General features: G+C 39.6%; 1 protein-coding gene across 8 annotated transcripts in view; it reads right to left on the bottom strand.

Annotated features, from left to right (window-relative positions):
• Positions 1 to 20,335, bottom strand: part of AFF3 (AF4/FMR2 family member 3) — a 522,207-nt gene that overhangs the window by 175,777 nt on the left and 326,095 nt on the right. For all 8 annotated transcript variants that reach the window (XM_034658987.1, XM_034658988.1, XM_034658989.1 and 5 more), the window contains one exon: positions 10,306 to 10,342. In XM_034658987.1, the coding sequence (XP_034514878.1) occupies positions 10,306 to 10,342 (37 nt within the window). The remainder of the gene's footprint in view (positions 1 to 10,305; positions 10,343 to 20,335) is intronic.

Genomic DNA, 20,335 nt, shown 5'->3' with positions numbered 1-20,335 from the left:
ATGGTCCTATTAAAAATCTTTCAAAATGTGCAGCAGGAGGCTTTTAAAACATCTTTTTATTGTCTGAGAACTGGATTTGCAAGTAATTTCTTCTCTGTATTACAATTGCCCAGGCACGGATCTGTGAGTAGGTACTAAGGAGCTGTTTGCAAACAACCAGAGGTTCAGAGTGGAGACCTTGCCAAAAGATGAATATCTTACAGATGGAACCTGTTTCCTGCCACTTCATTTTGCAGAAAATTTAAGGAAATAAACTGCATTAGTATTCTATGGGCAAGGCATTTTCAACTTTGATCCCTTCTGCTAACACAAGCCAAACCAGGGCAGGCTGCATAAGAACTTGGAGGAGAGAATTTCACAGAACACTAAGGCTGCACCACAGCTTACAAGATCCCCCAAATTTATACCTACTGAGAGTCCTGGCAGCACTTTTTGGGGACCCTGCTTTAATGCAGAATAGAATGTAAACCAGAAATCCTTCCAGACCATCTGAAAGTCTAGCTACAGAAATGTTTCTGTGGTCTGTGCTCATCGAAGACTTACTAGGTTTTAATTAAGGGAGCCTGGAACAGTTCCCGTTTTATAGTTTTTAAAGGGCAAATTCTTCTAACCATACACATAAGGTAATTCTTAGGGTTTGACCATTGAGCGTTTGAACCATGCATCCTCATTTTGTATGGTGCTTCTTTTTATTTCTTTGAGGCTAAGGGATGGAAGGAGAAGGGTCAAGACTGCAAGTGTGAGTTAGCTATGGTTATAATGGTTGTGTAGTGCTAAGAGCTGAGTAAACCCTAGAGAAGGTTGCGGGTTGTAGCAACTGGGCCTGATGGTGGCAACTTGCCTTGCTTTGTTCTTTTAAGTCAGGCCTGAACATCTCATAGAACCTCAGGCCTATAGCACTGTATGAGCCCCCTGTCAGCAGTTGACATTATCTTGTGGTCACCTAGTCTCAGGAATGAGCCCCTAAATTACATATGAACATGACCCAAAGATATCATTCAAACTGAACTTCACAGTAGACTTTATAATGTCTCCTCTTTTTCGTATAGGAAATTAAACAGTTGTGAGGAAAAGAAGGCACGGCTGCGTATGTAGCTCACACATCTATCTCAGATATAACTCGGTGTTAATATGTCTACACAGTGCCAGAGAAACCACGAGGGATAGTCACTTTGTTAAAAAGCCACAAAACTGATTTAAGTGCCTCGATCACAAACACTAATGAGACGAAGCCCCTGTACAGATGAAACCATACTGAAATAGAGGCAGCAAATTAACAAACTTGCTTTAAAGCTCATACTTTTATACTATATTTTTGTCTTCCAGGCTAGTTCGTGGTGCACTTATGTAGGAGATATGGAAGGCCTCATCAGCTGGCTTTAGTGCTGGAAAATAACCTAATTTAGTACTTTCCAGAATCATTTTTCCACTAAGTAACCATGATTCCTGCCAGAATCCCCAAATAAGAGCTGTAACACCTGCATTATGTAAGACAAGCCTAAATGGAGGTTAATTTCTCAACCATATTGATATATTTCTTTCCCTTGAATTTGGAACAACTGGTTACTTTCCCAAGTCTATAGCCGCCAGTAGTAACCCCACATACAATCATAATCAAGAATGTAAAGCAGCAGGTTCTGTAGCAGTGGGCAATGGTAAACAGTTCTAAACAACCTCTGTCAGAGACACAGGAAATCAATAACATACACAGAGACAATTATTTGGATGTCTGAATAAGGATGTTTTACCTTGACCAACAATGCTGCCAAGTAGCCTGCGGGATGAGAGGGCACAGGCCTTACTGCACATGGGGTCTGGGGCTGCAGGCATTGTGGGCTGGATCAGCGCAGGGACAGAGCTGCCGCTGCTCGCCTCTGCTCTTAGCAGCACTTATGTTGTGGCAACAGGGAAAACAGAAGAGGAAGGACACGATGGGGCCAAACGGGGCATTTACGGATGGCCGGAGAGTGGGCGTTCTCAGCGACTTCAGTGTTGATAATGAATTAACCTTTCTGGGGAAAAGTAAGCTCAGAATGGAGACAGGGATTAAAGCTGTGTCTGTCGTTCATAAAGAATAAAATGCAAAATTCTCCCCAGCATCTTGAAATTTTAGGTGATGCAATTTCCGAAGCTCACTTGAAATGTTCATGCGCATCAGACATTAAGAATCATAGTCCCTTTACCAGGACCCTAGGGAAAATAACAAATGTATACTAGAAGACTCCCAACAAAAGAATTCTTAGTTGGGAGCTCAGGAGATGTTTCCCTGCAGCCAACACAGAAGACTGTGTCGGTCACCCTGGTTATTTCAGCTGTTTTCATGATAGATACCACACTTGTCTCTTCGGAGGAAACCTGCGTTGATCATTGAGAAACTGGACACGAAAGAATGGCTCAGGAGCACTGTGGTCATTTTGCACATGGCATATAATTACAGAGAGGAAGAGGGCAACAAACATGAGCCGTAGGATCTATACATCTGTACACACACGTAAATGCATAGGTACGTCTATGTGTATGCCATATGCGTGCTTTCAGTTGGACGCTCCATATTTGTCTCCTTGAGCCTTCCACAGTGTCTAACATACACTACGTGCTCAGTATATGTCTTCTGTCTCGTGACCTGTCAGGAATACAGAACCCCTGCTTCAGTGGGAGAAGAGGAGAAAGGGGCACTCACCACTGGGATGAATGTGCAGTTTGAGGTAGGAAACAGCTTGATGGCCCCAGTAGGCCACTTAAAAAAATTACAGTAGCTACATTTTTAAACTAATCAATGCACTGAGGACTTATACGTTGGGCACTCTGGTAAGCATAAAGATAAATAACACCTAATTCATGCCCTTTAAACACGTAACGTGACTGCACTGCCTGAGTATGCACTCTCCATCAACAGGGCTACGAGGTGGACTAAAGACTGTTGAAAAGGGATCGAAATACCCCTGTATTAGGATCCCTTCTGCTGCAGGGGAAAGTTCTGCTGTATACTATGACTTTTCTTTATAACAAAAGCAACCCATGTTCATGGTAATGACTTGGCTTGCTTTTGTTTTTAGTTCTGTTAGCCCTTCAACCACTATGCTAAGTGATATGCTTGTTTCTAGATATATCAACTTTAGACAGTGTTATTGATTTCTGATATGAAAAGTGAGAGATAAGGTACTTAAAGTATTACCACCTCTGCTTACAATTCTCACTAGTTCTATTATTATTTAGTGCCTCCAGTGGGTCTTTAGAACTTTAACCTATTTCTTGATTAATCAACTGCTCACACAATCTTTTCCTTTATACTATGTGAAATGAGGAAATTCATTCATTTATTCTTCTCTCCCTCCATTGCACACAACTCTGCACAGCTATACCTTTCCTTCTGCATAGCCAAGATTTAAAATATTTATATTCTGTTCAGTAATTATTAATGAGTCACCCTCATTAATATTAATTTAATTAATAATTTAATTTTTGGAATTGCCTGTAGGCTCATTAGAAAAATTACAAACCAATAATCAGATTTACAATATTATAATGATTAAATATTAGTCACTAAAGAACAAAGTAGTAAGACTGGACATATACAGAAGGGAACGTCACTAACTCTGAATGAAGGCAAGTGTTCCTGGCATTTAGGTCAAATGTATTCCCATTCTTATACTTCATCATGCCACATGTTAATCTGTCCCAATGAAAGGCTATCCTTTTCCTAAAAAAGTGCTGAACAGAGAGGCACCTGGTGGCTCAGTTGGTTAAATGTCTGCCTCTAGCTCCGGTCATGATCCCAGGGTCCTGTCGGGCTCCCTGCTCAGCTGGGAGGATGCTTCTCCCTCTTTCTCTGCCCCTTTTCCCTGCTCGTGCGCTCTCTCGAGCTCTCTCAAATAAAGTCTTTAAAAAAAAATGTTAAACAGAGCTTGAATTTAGGGTACATAAAATATATATGTCTATGAAAGTGTATATATACAGTTTTAAAAAGTTAAAATGAGTTAACTGTGAAAACACCTTCCAGGCCAGGAAATGGGTTTTTGCCAAGAAACAACCCAGAAACCTCCTGGGCTTACATCCTCTTTCTGCCCTCCCTACCAGCTACCTCGAAATGGAATTTTGTGTGAATCATTCCCTTTCTTCTCTTGATGGAATTTACCGCCCATTAATTTATTATTTATAATTATTAGATAAAATATTCTCTAGTTTTTCCTGATTTTAAATTTTACATAATTGGAAGCACACTGTATGCCTTCTTCTGGGACTTGCTTTTGTCACTCGATGTTACGGTTTTTACATTCAGCCATCACGATGCCTTGTAGCACTGGTTCACTCATTCTCGTGGTTGTGCGGCATCTCCTTATAAAACTCTACCATGATTTTCTTTTTTTTTTTTTTTAAAGATTTTATTTATTTATTTGACAGAGACAGCCAGCGAGAGAGGGAACACAAGCAGGGGGAGTGGGAGAGGAAGAAGCAGGCTCCTAGCAGAGGAGCCTGATGTGGGGCTCGATCCCATAACGCAGGGATCACGCCCTGAGCCGAAGGCAGACGCTTAACCGCTGTGCCACCCAGGCGCCCCTCTACCATGATTTTCTTATTCATTTGACTCTTGATGGGCATTTATTTTTTCAATATGAATGATAAATTACAAACATTCGTGAGCTTCCTTCGTTGTACACGTGTTAGGAGTTCTGGGACATGGGACTTACATAGTCTCGACTTTACTAGGGAATCCTAAACTGGTTTCCAAATTAATTTATGGTTAAACTTTAAAAGTTTTTTCCAACTTAATAATGTAAAATGCAATTTCCTTGTGGTGTTTGCATTTCTGCATGCCAGTAAGGTAGAGATTTTATGCTTGCTCTTTGTGACACTGCCTGTGTCACAGAATTTTAATTAATTCTTAATTAAAAAAACATTTTTGGAGTATTATTTTTTTTAATTCATAGAAGCATTTTATTGTCTCGATAAAAGTCTTCAGGAATATATATAAATATATATGCACACACACCCCAGGGAATAACTGTTCCCAGTTTGAGTCTTTTTACTCTTTTTCTGGAATCTTTGGATGATTATAAGTTCTCAATATTAATGTACATGAATTGATCAATGTTTCCCTTTGTTATTTTGTTTAAGGAATACATCAGAAAGGTGTTCTATATTACCTTTTGACAGTGTATAATTTTTCTATTAACATTTAGGTCTTTTAAAAATACAAGGAATAGGGGCGCCTGGGTGGCTCAGTCGGTTAAGTGTCTGACTCTTGATTTTGACTCAGGTCATGATCTCAGGGTCGTGAGATCGAGTCCTATGTCAGGCGCCATGCTCAGTGGGGAGTCTGCTTGAGATTCTCTCTCTCCCTCTACCTCTCCCACTCTCTGCCTCTCTAAAAATAAATAAATAAATCTTAAAAAATAAAAATACAAGGAATAGGTTTTGTATATGCTGTAGGGTAGGAGTTAATTTCATTTTTCTCCCTATCAATAACCAATTATTCTGGTACTATTTATTAAAAAGCCCATTCTGTCTCCATTGGTCTACATTATCAGCTCTGTAATAAATCTAGTTTTCATACATCTGTGGGTCTGTTCCTGGGTCTTCTATTCTATTTCATTGCTCAATTTGTCTATTACTATCTTCATTACTTAACTAAAAATATATATTTATTTTTAATACTGGTAAGGCAAGGCTCCAAACTTGTTCTCCTTTAGGAGTGTCTGAGCTACCCTTAGTCCTTTGTTCTATCAAGTAAATTTGAGAATCAGCTTGTTAATTTCCACACATACAAAAGTGAAGTTATAAGTTCGCTGTCTGTTGGATCCTACTGTCCCATTTCCACTGTTGAAAGTCCACTGGAAGTCTAATTGTTGCTTCTCTGACGGTATTAAAGGTTATTTTAAAGAATTTTTTCTTTATCTCTGTGATTTGCAGTTTAACTATAATGTGTCTAGTGTGGACCTCTTTTTTATTTATCTTGCTTATCATTCATTGAGTTCCTTCAGTCTGTGGGGTACTGTCTTTCAATTCTGGAAAATTCTCAGCCACTTTCTCCTTTAATATTTCCTCTGTTCCTTTAGCTCCTGGAACTCTAGTTAAGCATATGTTAGACCTTCTCACTTTATCCCCCATGTTTCTTAACTTCCATTTTGTATTTGCCGTTTCTCTAGGCTGTACTCTAGATAATCGTTGAAGTCCAGTTTTCCAATTCATAACTTTTTTCTTCAGTGATGTCCAATCTGCTGTTAAACCTGACCAAGGAAATCTTATTTCCTATTATTATTTTTTCATTTCTAGAGGTTCTGATTAGTACTTCTTCAAATCTTGTTCTTTACCACATTTTCAACCCTTTCTTTCATTTCTGGAAATTAAAGTAAGCACTTATGTTATATATATATTTTGGGCTTGGTAATTCCACTTGTTCTTAGCCAAAAGGCCAAGAAGCGATGGGCTTGGTAATTCCAATCTCAAAAGTCCTTGCAGGTCTAATTCTCTGCTATCTGTTTTTCATTCCTCTTGTTTATGGTCTCTTGTTTTCTTATAGATGAGTGGTTTTCTCTTTAAGTGTATTTACTTAAGCAATCTCATACCCAATGTGGGGCTCTAACTCATGACCCTAAGATTAAGAGCTGTATGCTCCACTGATTGAGCCATCCAGGAACCCCTATTTTTTTTTTAAGTTTAGTATATGAGTGGTTTTGATAGCTCATTTCCCTTAGAATTCTGTTTTTATTATTCTTTATTCTTTTCCATTTTTTTTTCTTTTTCTGGTATTCCTATTAGCTGGACTTTGACCTTTCCATCCTGATTGATTTTCCAAGTATCTTACCTTCCTGTCATATTTTCCATCTGTCTTTTGCTTTATACCCAGAAAAAAATGTTTTCAACCTTATATTCTAGATTCTAGGTTTCAGCTACTACTTATCACTTCTACTAAATTTTTAAATTTTATTGACCATATTTTAAATTCTCAAGTGCTCATTTATTCTGCAACTACTTCTTTTTCATGCCAATCTGTTCTCTTTATATTTAATACAAATAATCTCAAAATTTTCTGAAGATTTTGATGACACTTGAAATTTTTTCTTCTGTTCTTTGAATAGATTGATACCCTCAGGGCCATTCCTTCTCTTTGGTGCTCTGTTATGTATTCACATTTTTGAATGATAATGGGTTGATTAATGAAGGTAATTGGTGTGAATTTCCTGTATTAGTACATTTATCTCTTTTCCTAACATACTTCTGCCTTGTAGGGAAGGGCTGATTTAGAGCGCTCTGTAAGTGCACAGGGTACTGTGACTGGAAGCCTTCATTTAGGGTTCAGGAGAAGAGAGGCCTCAAGGTAAGCTGGGAGCCTTGACCCTCCCCCTACACCCCAACAAAAGTAGGAAGTATTTTACTCTGAGTGTGTAGTATTTTTATTTCCTTCTTGAGAAAACACGACTCTTCTTCTACCATTCATATATGTCTATTTTTAAGGTCTGGTATCATCATCATCTCAGAATCCGCTCTGCTTCTCTTAGTTATCAGCCCCCAACTAGGACTTCCAGTCAGCTGTTCATTTTTTTAATAAATATTACTTTTTTGGGGGGGGCCTTTTTTGGGGGATGGGGTGAAGAAAAACCAGACTGAATGCTCTCTACGAGAACCAGTTAGGATGGGCATGGAGGTAATCGGGGAAGAATGGTCCAGGTGTTCCTGTCATTGCCCACAATCCATGCTTATCTATTCTTTCTTGGGGTTGAATGGAAATATGGAGTCTTTCTTGGGAGCTCCCTAAGATAGTTCCCACCACTACTAGAACTTGCTCCTGTTTGTTTCACTATTTTCCTTTTTCTCTTTTTCTGGGTCATGATCTTCTCTGCCAGGATTATCAAATAGTATGGTCTTTTCTGTTTCTATTTTCCAAAAACTCAACTGAATTTCTGGTTTGTTGATGGTATCCCTTCTTGTTCTCAGTGCTATTATGGATTTATTTCTATTACTTTTGCTTTTGGTTATTTAAATGGGGATCCTGAAGAAAGGGGAAGAATTGCTTATGCTTACTCTTCCTCTTGAACAGGACATGCTCACTTTTGAAAAACACTGACACACATCATCTGTTTTAATATTTAGTGTCTTAAACTTAATAAACTTCTATATTATAATATATTAATCATTGATTCAACAAATTGACTAACGCGTCTACCTTTTAAAGATTTAGATTGAAAAGAATTTATGTTTAATTCACACACTTTTTTCCCTTAGTTACATACATAACATACTTTTTCTAATTTCAAAAAGAAAAAAAAGCACTGATCAAAAGTGACAGTCAGTCAATCCACACATATACATTTTGTGTTTGGTGTCTCTAAAGTTCAGTTTTTTCTATTTTCTACATATTTGCTGGAGTCAGAATTCCAAATACATTCCAGACTGGAAAGATTCCAAACCAAATACAAGAAACAGTGCTGGAAATGCTGGTGGCATTAGCTCCCCTAAAGTTTCAAATGTGCTTTAATCTATAGAAAAAGCTCAGATTTTTAAATAGCAATATTACCTTTTTATAGATGTGCTTGGCTTTGAGGGAGAAATTTATTTGAAAAAAAAAATCTCCCTATCCCTAGAAAAGAGGAAGCCAATCACAAATGTCCATAGACAATGAAATGACAGAGAGTGGATCACACAAGGCAGGTGCCACCCTACATTCCGTAGAAGATGGGGTCTGCTTTACATCATCTACATTGCAGTATAAGCATGTGGATTTATGACATGCCATAAAAATACCCTAGATGCATACAAAAATCACAGTATATAGTTCTTGGACAAGAATTCAAACTCACAGTGAAATGACAGAAGCAACCTTTTAGGGGTCAAGGCAATGGGATACAGTCTGTTGTCTTTGGGGTAGAGTTTCTGGAATACAAATCCTGGCAGTCATTTTTTGTTTCACCATGTGACCTTGGGTTACTTATTAAGCTCAAAATCTCATTTTCATCATGTGTAAAACAGGGATGGTAATGCCTACCTTATATGCCTATGGTTAGGATTCAGTGAAATTACATGTCAAGGCCCTGGAACACAGAAGAGACTCAAGAGCTATTTCCTTTGTTCTACATGTCAAAAACTCTTTAAGCTCAAGCAAGTACAATGAATGTACATCAATTATATTCTCCCTTTACCCTGAACTGTTTAAATTCAAATTGAAAGAAATAGGAAAGTAATGGCAACTCTTCGGTATGCTCTAGTTTTCTAGTATGTTCAGTAGCATAATCATAAAGCATATGATGCTGATACTGCACATCTCATGGACTTAATCAGGCATTTCTTTTAAGTCCTTTTCTTACCATTGAATTTATCATTTTCTTTAGATTTCCAGTCCCTTGGCCTTTCATCTCTTCACCAGTGCCTGTGCTCACAGCAAATCCCAAAAGAAGGTGGGATAATTAAGTGATATTGCCTATGTATCATGATGCCACCATCCCCCCTATCCTGACTTTCTCTAGTTGTGCATTAAAAGTCTGGGGCTTTCTAACACATTTGTGTGGATGTCTTTTCAGCTCAAGCCTTCTCCCTCACAGATGCTCAGTGGGTGAGCCTCAGTTCCAAAGACACATTTACTAGCTCAGAGCCATTTTCATGTTCAAACGTAGCTTTGTAATTGGCAAGGGGTGCTCCTAGCTGAGTGGCTGGTCGTGAGACGAACAATGCCCAGTCTTGGTGAGTGTGCTTTCACGACATGAATGGTTAGCATATGCATTTTTAATGCTCAGGAAGATATTAACACCAATTACTAGTGACAAAGAAGAGAATTAAAACACTACTTCATGGAATGATAACATCCTCTTTGACGATGAAGCCCACGTGTTTTACTAGATACTGGTTTCAGTAAGAAAACTGCTTCCTAGACACTGCAGCTTGTCTCTGGAAGAAAGCATAATTTCTTCATGGATTCTAAGGTCATTTATTTTGAGGTCTTCTGATTGGTTCTCTTGGCCCACTCATTTTCTTTCAATTTAGATAACTCACTAGCTGCCTTTAAAGATTTTTCCCCCTCCACATATATCAGAGACTGACTGTAATAAAGCATTATATTCCTTCCTCCCAGGATTGCTTTGAAATTCACCATTTTATGTTTTGGTCCTCCTTCCCTTTGAATAAAGCTAGAGAAGCACTCCAGAATCTTACCCATTTGGGCAGCACTTGAACAAATGGCCCTCTTTTTCACCACCTGATTTTGTTTCTTAGTGAAATTCTTCTTAACCTAAGTCTATTGCACACATCCTCCCCTCCTCAACCCCTCTATCTTCCACCCCCACATAGGAAGCTGAAGAGAGACGTCTTTCTTACTTGGATTATTGTGTCCGGAGGAAACAAGCTGAGAGTCCTAAAAGAACAAGAAACATTAGTTAATTTTCTTATTTTGACTTTCAAAATCGAAGTTGAATATGAGACATCTTATTGGTCATTCAGACCTTATTCACTAATCATGATCTCTACCAGACACTGTAAAGAGAAACATTTATATCAGTGTGCTTACTAAGCAGTTCTGGAAATGTAGTTCACAAGCACCTTGCTTTTGTATTATAGACTTTTTGTTTATTGAAGTGAAATTCACATAACATAAAATTGACCACTTTAAAGTGAGCGATTTTGGGGCACCTGGGTGGTTCAATTGGTTAAGTGTCCAATTCTTGTTTTCGGCTCAGGTCATGATCTCAGGATTATGAGATCGAGCCTCACATCAGGCTCCACGCTCAGCATGGAGTCTGCTTGGGATTCTCTCTCTCTCTCCCTCCCCCTCAGCCCTTCACCACCCCTGTGCATGTTCTCTCTCTCTAAAATAAAAATAAATAAACCTTGAAACAATGTTTAAAGTGAACAACTCAATGGCACTTAGTACACTCCTAATGTTGTATAACCACTATTTCTATTTGGTTGCAAATATTTCCATCATTCTAAAATAAAACTTACCCTTTAGGCAATGTCTCCTGATTCCCCCCTTCCTTCAGTCTCTGACAATCACCAATCTGCATCCTGTCTCTAGGAATTTATCTATTCTGGATATTTCAGGGAGTGGAATCATAAAACATGTGACTTTTTGTGTCTGGCTACTTTCACTTAGCATGATGTTTGGAGGTTTATCCATATCATAGCATGTATCATTCCTTTTTATGGCCAAATACTATTCCATTGTGTGTATATACATGAATTTGTTTAGCCATTCATCCATTAATGGGTATTTCAGCTGTTTCCACCCTTTGGCTATTGTGAATAGGGCTGTTATGAACACACATGTGTATGTATTTGTTTCAGTCCCTGTTTTCAATCTTTTTGGGTATATACAAACAAATGGAATGGTAATTCTATACGAGACTTTTTGAGGAACTGCCAACTGTTTTCTCACAGTGGCTGAATCATTTTGGATTTTTACCAGCCATGTATGAAGGTTCCAATTTCTCCACATCCTCACTAACACTTGTTATTTTCTTTTAATTTTAAGAAATTTTATGATAGCCATCTCAGCACATGTGGTTTCTCACTGTGGTTTTGGTTTTTATTTCCCTAATGACTACTGATGATGATCATGTTTTCAGGTTTTTGTTGGGCTCTCATATATCTTCTTTGGAGAAATATCTATACAAGGACTTGGCCTATTTTAAAGTGGGTTCTTGGCCTTTTTGTTGTTGAGTTGAAAGAGTTCTTCACATATTCTGGATCCTAGACTGGATATCAGACATATGATTTGCAAATATTTCCTCCCATTCTGTCAGCTTTCTTTTCACTTTATTGATAATTTCCTTTGAAATTTTAATTTTAATGAAGTCCAATTTATTTAATTTTTCTTTTATGCCTCATGCTTTTGGTGTCATATCTGAGAATCTACTGCCAAATCCAAAGTCATACACTTTCCCTATGTTTTCTCCATGAGGTTTATGGTTTTAGTTCATATATTTAGGAATTATTATATTACTGACCTTTAATCTAACCCACTTCCCTTTGAATGTACTTTGACTCTCATCACCTTTCTACAGATGAGGCTGGCAACCATCCCACCAGGGACAATCCACCGAACAACTGTTGTCAGTCTCACATTGGTGGATGGAAAGATTATTACAGATTTCCATGGACCTGCAATGGTGGAAAGTCAGTACTACATAGTATTTTGAGTTTAGTTACTGTTTCGGTAAAAAGCAATTGAACCTGAGTTTATTTGCACTAAAGTGAAATGCTAACTTTTGTTTTGGGAATTCACATCCTTTTTACTTGCAAAATTCCCATTTAGCATGAAATATAAGGGAGGGTTAGGAAAGAATGACTTAATCAAGACGGTAGGAATGTAAAAGAATAAGGGGCAGCACATAAAATCCAGTGAAACTTCTTTATAATTTTAGTGCATGGGACAAAAGTCCAGTGAAATGGAATGAACTTCTATTATATGGTTTAATGTACTTTACTAGAGTTTTGCTCCATAAATATGTTTGTCAGGGGACAGGAGATGTCCTTTATGACTTGTTGCATATTCAAATCCATGTGATGTTTTCAAAAGGAATTCCACTGGAACAGTATGAAATCAGCCAGACTGCTGGGTAGGGGCTGGGTGGGAACTAGGGAAAGGAAGGGATTCCCGTTCTGTTAAACAGACTGAGTCATACACAGATGTTTTTAATGTTAATGCTAGTAATGATGAGCTATTCATATGAAGAAAAAAAACAAGCTCAACTCTCAACCTGAGATTCAGGTTTTGGAAACAGTGTATTTTTATTTTTTTATTTATTTATTTGACAGAGATAGCCAGCCAGTGAGAGAGGGAACACAAGCAGGGGGAGTGGGAGAGGAAGAAGCAGGCTCCCAGCGGAGGAGCCCGATGTGGGACTCGATCCCGGAACGCCGGGATCACGCCCTGAGCCGAAGGCAGACGCTTAACGACTGTGCCACCCAGGCGTCCCTGGAAACAGTATATTAAGATGAAATATTGTTCCTGAAATGATGGGCTAAAGTACAATCCTCATAAATAAATAATTTGGGCCTACTTTGGATAGTTGTTATTAAGAAGACATCCACGGATAAATCCTCCAAATGGATTGGTATGTTTTCTACCTTTTCTAATTAATTTAGAGTTTATATTTGAACATAAATTAGTGTTAGCTTTGATACATGAAAAGAACTTTGAGCCCCATGTAGTTGACTCCTCTGAGCCATCTGTAGATTTTGACATCTTGCAGGTGTCTTGTGCTAGAGAGGTAAACACTCTGTCACCATCAAATAGACGAGAATGGTAACTGAGACAGTTTTCAGCACTAAGTTCACTCTTTTTTTTTTTTTTTTTTAAGTAGGCTCCACGCTCAGTGTGGCGACCAATGCAGGGCTTGGACTCATTACCCTGAGATCAAGACCTGAGCTGGAATCAAGTGTTGGATACTTAACTGACTGAGCCACCTAGGCAACCTGCATCAAATTAAGGAAAAAGTAGGAATTTTTGTGAGACTGTTTGCTCACACTCTTGGGAAGGAGCTCATTTTATTTCTTGATGCACATTAGGCATCCTAAAACTCAGACGATGACTACAGACCGTAGACTCTTGAGCAGAGAACCAAAAGTAAGCTCACAGATAACCTGAATTATAATCACATACTGCAAGATCATGTGTTTCAGAGATCACAGACTTCAAATTTTACCTAAAATATTTGTGTAACTAATGATGATTATTATTTCTATTTTGGTGGGCAGTGAAGAGAGGCAGAAAACAGTTAAAGTAATTGGTTAAAAAAAATCACCATAAAAGTCTGCCCTTCTATAGAGAAGGAGACTTCTGGAGAGGCAAAATAAAATAAAGACTTTGTCTTAATATGTAATGCCATGTTTGTAACCAATGTCTTCTGGGTGGTGCACTGAACCAACAAATACTAGCTTGAAAATACTGACTCTAACCCCAATGTTTCTAGACCATGCCACTCTGTGGGTATGAATGATACCCCATTATCATTCTCATTGACATTGGGCCAGCACATAGCCAGTGGGCTAGTAGAAGGTGTGAGTTACCTTATGAGGCCCCTACCAAGATTATGTCCACACGACACTGTCTTCATTCTAAGTCTCTGCTGGCCAACAACAGGGCTGGTGGCTGCTGCTTCTTGAAGGAGTCCTGCTCTGCCCAGGCAGCTGCAAAACCCTGGGGCTGCCACAGAGTGTACAGACCCTTTATCCTTCACTGAGCCAGGGCCAGGCTGGGTTCAGAGCAGAGGGAAACAAAGCCCCTCCCTCCCAAAGGCCCAGGCACTTAAGTCCTTCCCATTTTGTATTTCCTGCCACCCCACCCAGACATTCAGGCGCCCACACACCTATAGCTTCTGTCTCAAAGGCCTTCTCTCTCTTCTCTACTTTCTCTCAAAGGCCCTTGCTTTCCGTAAGTAGATGCTTGGGGAGTTGCTAGCCCCATCTGCACATTCTTATTGTAGCCCCCTCTGGGAGCACTCTACAAGGGCCGCAAGGTTCTGTCAGGCACCTTAAGGGTTACAGAGTGAGTATACAAAATCCCTGCCTACAGGGCCTGGGGTCTGGTGAGTTAGCAGTGGAGATGATATGTATACAAAATATTACATCGCAGGGCTGAAAGGGATGTCACGGCCGCTCTGCAAGAGTACTTCAAGCCTTTGCATCCTTTCCTTGTCCTTGGGATGCGTGTCCTGCCATTTTCTGTTTTCTGCTTGGCAAACTTCATTCTTTCTTCAAGGTACAGAACAAAAAAGCTCAAGGGTTACCTGCTCTTTAAAACCTTCCTGAATCTCAGACGGACTCATCTGCTTTATGTTTTCACTGCACTGTGTCACACTGCCACTACAGAAATTACCTTTTCAACTCTGACTCTTAAAAGAAAAGAAGACAAACCCAGCTTTATTAAGGTACAAATTACATGATATAAATTGCACATATTTAAAGTATACAACTTGATAAATATCATAAAAAGAATGATACTATTATTACTGTCTTGACCCAAGGGTGGCTCTATCTTGTTATGGAGTATTTACTATTTGAAGAAACAAACAACAGTAATATCTATTCATTAAAGAAGATTCAGAAAAGCAGTAAAGTATTAAAAAAAAAGTTGCCTGTCATCCTATAACAGGACACTGCTAAGGTTAATCGACTGCTTCTGGTTTGTCAGTGTCATTCATCAAATGTATGTCATTCTGACATGTGCACAAAAGGGACAGCTATTTCTGGTTACTTACAAGAACATCTACAGATGGGAATTCATTCTTCTCCACCTCCAAGTCCTGAATTCCCAACACCTATTGTTTGGTACATGGGAATCCTAAACCTTCTTTAAATGTGGTGTGTAGCTGGGAAATAAAGTTTGGCTTCATTTGTCTAAAGACATTTGGCTAAAGACAGAAATAACCAAGTGTGCTGGTATCCAAGAAAACCCTTCAATGAAGCACTATAATAAAGACTGTATTTCGTCATGGGTAACCTGCCATCAAAACTGTCTGAGGCTACCTTCCCTCCTGTACTACGGTGAAAGAAAACTATTGTCAATTAATTGTAAGATGCCATAAACTATAAAACAAATCCTGATTTTAGGTAACTTCAGATGTAAAAAAAAAAAAATCTACCTTAGATCAGTAAGATACAGTAGTTCTTAAGCCATGTCACTTAAGGACAATCCTTACACTGTGAGGGCATTACTTAAAAATGGCTCTTTGGAACCATCTGAGGTCTGCTCCACTCAGATCTCCCCTTGCTCGTCTATATCAATCCAGTGTTAGAATTATAAAAGGCAAGAAATGGAAATATATCTTATTTTCAGACCCACTCATGGAGCTAGTTACTACAGAAAAAGGAACCACCTGATTTGGGGTCTCCCTTCACCCCCATCCATCACTTTCTCATCATTCTTTTCTATAAAGCTCAGAAGAGTTGAAATAAGGTAATTTATAATTAATTTAGATGTTTGTTTCAAGGTAATGCTAAAACATGGAGTATTAGTCCAAACACTTTGTGGTGCAACTTAAAGCATGCTAGGAACCCCAAGAGGGAGACTGAAAATGAACGTTCCAACTTTAAAGCACTTTCCTTCACACTTGCTGCCTTTCTTCTCCTTCTAGTGTACAAAAAGGCAATAGGGTTATCATTTCTAAAATGATGCTAGAATTCTGTATAATGCTTTAAACACTGACCACTAAGAATAGTTCCAGACCAGGTTGTTCCCACCAGAGCCAGCATCCATCGTCACACGAAATGTTTGTGAAATGTCGTTAGGTTTGCAGATATGCCTTCTAAGGATGGAAAAGGTTGTACAACTTTGAGTTCTTTATTTGCATTTCAAAATTTATGAGACTGCTACAGAAATGAAGAGAGAAGGGCAAATCAACTTCACTTTTTTTTCTTGGCTGAAATACCTGATAATGGCACACAGTCTTTTTTTTTTTTTTTTCCTTAACCAAATTCAATTACTTTTGAGATTTAAAGAATGAGGAGGACATGTCTGGTAGTTTTTGTCTAGGGAATTGTGGCTCCAAATTAAGATTTCAGAAAACAGAAAAAAAATCCAAGTTCATTATCAATGAACTTTACTATATATTACCGTCCTTTAACACTGAGACAAATTGGGGAAATTCTCGGAAGTATTTAGCTAATTAATTTAGTGGTGCTGGTAACTCAGAATGCCCAGTTTAAAAGGACTTTCCTTGTGAGGTCAAATTACCCCTTCAATCTTAATGAGGACTTAATTTTGTCATTTATTAGTCATTTTGAAGATTTTGCCCCTCAAATTCCATAACTAATTCTAATTCCTGTACACTGGCAATAGCGATAATCTCAAACATTAATAATCTAATGAAAAAACTGCAAGCCCTCAATTGTCAGAATACTAATGAGCTGAGATACAGGTTAAAAGAGATGTGCTGTGTGTGAAAATTAGCAACAGTCTTTGCAGTGGGCAGAGTAGGGCTCCCCCAAAGATGTCTGTATCCCAATTCCTGGACCCTGTGAGTATGTTGCTGCTCATGGCAAAAGGGATTTGCAGATGTGATTAAGTCAGTAATTTTGAGATGGGAGATTATCCCGGATTATCCAAGTAGGCCCAATATAATCACAAAGGCCCTTATAACAGAGAAGGGGAGGAAGGAGAGTCAGAGAAGGAGACGTGACAAGGAAGTCCAAGGTCAGGATGATGAAAGCCATGAATGAAGTAACAAGGGCAGCTTGTAGAAGCTGAAAGCAACAAGAAAACAAATTCTTCCCTAAAGCATTCAGGAGGAACTCAGCCCACCAACACCTTGATTTGAGCTCAGACTTCTGACTTTCAGAGTTGTAAGACAATATATTTGTGTTGTCTTAAGTCACTAAGTTTGTGGTAATTTGCTATAGCAGAAATAGCAGACTAATTCAGTCTTATTTCTTCTGTACAAGATAAATTAATAGTACTTCCAAGCTTTTTGAAAGAAAAGCATTATTAAAATCATGCAATGTTCTTACACTTTGTAAAGTGACTTATTTTTTCTTTTTTGGGCAAGGCCAAAAGATCTAGGGATGACTTAACTCTACACAAATCCTATAAAAATCCTAAATAACATACAGTTTTTAATTTAAATTCGAACTCTGTGCCCTGATATTTGATAACGTATCTTTTTGGATGGAAGATAAGATTCTTGTAACTTGGGGCACCTGGGTGGCACAGCGGTTAAGCGTCTGCCTTCGGCTCAGGGCGTGATCCCGGCATTATGGGATCGAGCCCCCACATCAGGCTCCTCTGCTATGAGCCTGCTTCTTCCTCTCTCACTCCCCCTGCTTGTGTTCCCTCTCTCGTTGGCTGTCTCTATCTCTGTCAAATAAATAAATAAAAATCTTTAAAAAAAAAAAGATTCTTGTAACTTAATTTCTGCCTTGAGAAATATGTTTTTTGTACTAATGAGATAAGGTCTCTATTTTACTGTAGAGAAAAGTTATTACTTAAACTGCATACATTCAAGAAAACAAATTTGTACAACCCTTTGGGAAAAGTCACAACCAAGTGTGCCTCGGGACAATTACATCAAAAATTATACCTACACCATACCTTTATATAAATAAAATACGTATTTGGTTGTATTTTGGGTGAAGCCATTATTTTGGCCAGATTATATACAAAAATTATAAGGATTCTGCATTGTATTTTGAGTGGCAGTATTGCCACTGGAAGTTCTAATACAAGAGTGACATGCAGGTTCTGGTTAAAGACAGTGACACTGGAAGATCTTGAACTCACCTCCTCCCACAGACACACTGAGTCCACACCTACCCATTTCCTCTTAAAGAAACCTAAAGCCTGGCTGACTGATGATAACACGTCCAGCAAATGAGAAGAAAACTACATCAAAGCAGGTAGGAGAAACTGGGAAACAATCTCCCCATAAAACCACAACTGGGAGGGCATGCCAACCTTCTCCTTGAGGAGCAAAGCGTTCCAACTCCATATTGATCACTCCAACTTTTTTAGGGCTGCACTTGAGAGATAAGCTCTCAAAACATTCAATTTTGAAAACCTATGGGGCTCGAACTCCAAGACCCATAGAGCACAGTAGTCATCTGAGAAATGCCTCTTAAAGGGCCCATGTGCTCTGAGTCAGCCACACCAGGGCCCTGCTCAGATTACGCCCAGACTTCTGCAGGAGGCACACCTACTTTATTAAAATCTTGGCCTGAGGGGCAGGCACCTAATTTAACACACACAACTAGGAGCCTGCTGGAACACTCTCAAGGGTCAGCCTGGTGGGTGCCATTTTCTTGCTCTCCCTTTGCCATGTTCCGGAGCACCAGTATATCCTAGAAGGGAGCTCTGATATGTGTCTGATGCCCTGATTTTTGTGGCTGCTGCCTAGTTTATGCCTCTTTGTCTCCTGGCTCTGGAGGTCAGAGATCTTGTGATCCTGGTCACAGGGGACTGTAACAATAGGTGTCACCCGCAAAGGAGCTTACACCCCTATCTGATGCCCTGACTTTGGGGACTGTTATCAGGGGACACCTCTATATCACCTGGCTGAGGTGACCAGTGGGGCTTCACCTGTGGGCCCACAGGACTGTAAACAATGGAGAGGAGTTCTTAAACTGTTACTATCCTCAGGTCATAGCAAGAAGCGATAGACCCAGGAGCCCAGTCTTTCTGGGAAGGAGGCCTGGTAGCTGATCATCATGGCTGTGGCCTGAGGGGTAGGCTACTAATTAAACACGCATCTAGAGCTGACTGGAATCCTTTCCGGCTATCTCTTTGCACTCAATCGGGCTGTGCTCCAGAATGCCATGTCTCCTGGAAGGGAGCTTTACGTGGATCTGGTGTCTGGTGTTTCTGGCAGATACCTGGGGATGCCCCTTGATCACCTAGCTCTGGTGGCCTGAAGAACTTGTATTCCTTGGTCCCACAGGACTGTGGCAATTAGAGGGATGGTTCTTGGCAGTCTACCATGTCCAGGGCATTGCACAGACAGTAGACTGAGGCACACCCTCTTCCCCCCAGTCTGTGAAGGAGGCCACTTTGCTTGTCTTAGAGCTTTGGACTGAGAGGCAGGTTTTGGGACTGGCACATACTTTTTTTTTTATTTTTTTTTTTTTTTTTTTTTTTTTTTAGATTTTTATTTATTTATTTGAGAGACACACAGAGAGAGAGAGAGAGTGATAGCGAGAGACAGAATGAGCAGGGAGGAGAAGGAGAAGCAGGCTTCCTGTGAGCAGGGAGCCTGATGTGTGGCTTGATCCTAGGACCCTGAGATCATGACCTGAGCCAAAGGCAGACACCTAACCGACTGAGCCACCCAGGCTCCCGGGACTGGCACATACTTTAGTGGCCTATGGAGCTGCTCTCAAGGAACATATGCTGTGGACACCATCTTTGCATTCTCCCTCTGGCTTGCTCTAGCTTGCTGACATCACCCAGAAAGGAGCTCATACACACTTCTGGAGCCCAAATTTTTGCAACTGCTGTCTGGAGAACACTTCCAGATTGCCTGGCTCTGGCGGTCAGCAGTGCTTATGCCTGTGTCCCCTCAGGGCTACATATATTTGCATGCTTTTAAAAGCTGCTGCCTGCAGGTCTGGTTTCCAGTCAGCCTGAATCTAGGTTCTGAGATCCTTCCCTTTGGGACACTGACATGTCTTGGCACATCCTAAACTACTGGGAGCTGCTAAAAATATAGTAAGTTGCCTGGACGAGCACACAGGTTTGAGAGATGACCAAGAGCTGGGGAAGGGCTGAATAAAAAGGTTCATCTCCTACACGAGGCCACTCCTTCAAGAATGAGAAAGGTGGTTTGGTTATTATATCTGCTATATAGAAACCAACACAGAGAATCTGGCAAAATGAAAAGACAGAGGAATATGTTCCAAATGAAAGCAAAACTTCAGA

This window comes from Ailuropoda melanoleuca, chromosome 4, assembly GCF_002007445.2.
Source record: "Ailuropoda melanoleuca isolate Jingjing chromosome 4, ASM200744v2, whole genome shotgun sequence".
Lineage (NCBI taxonomy): Eukaryota > Metazoa > Chordata > Mammalia > Carnivora > Ursidae > Ailuropoda > Ailuropoda melanoleuca.
This window is presented reverse-complemented; position numbering and strand designations above follow the sequence as displayed.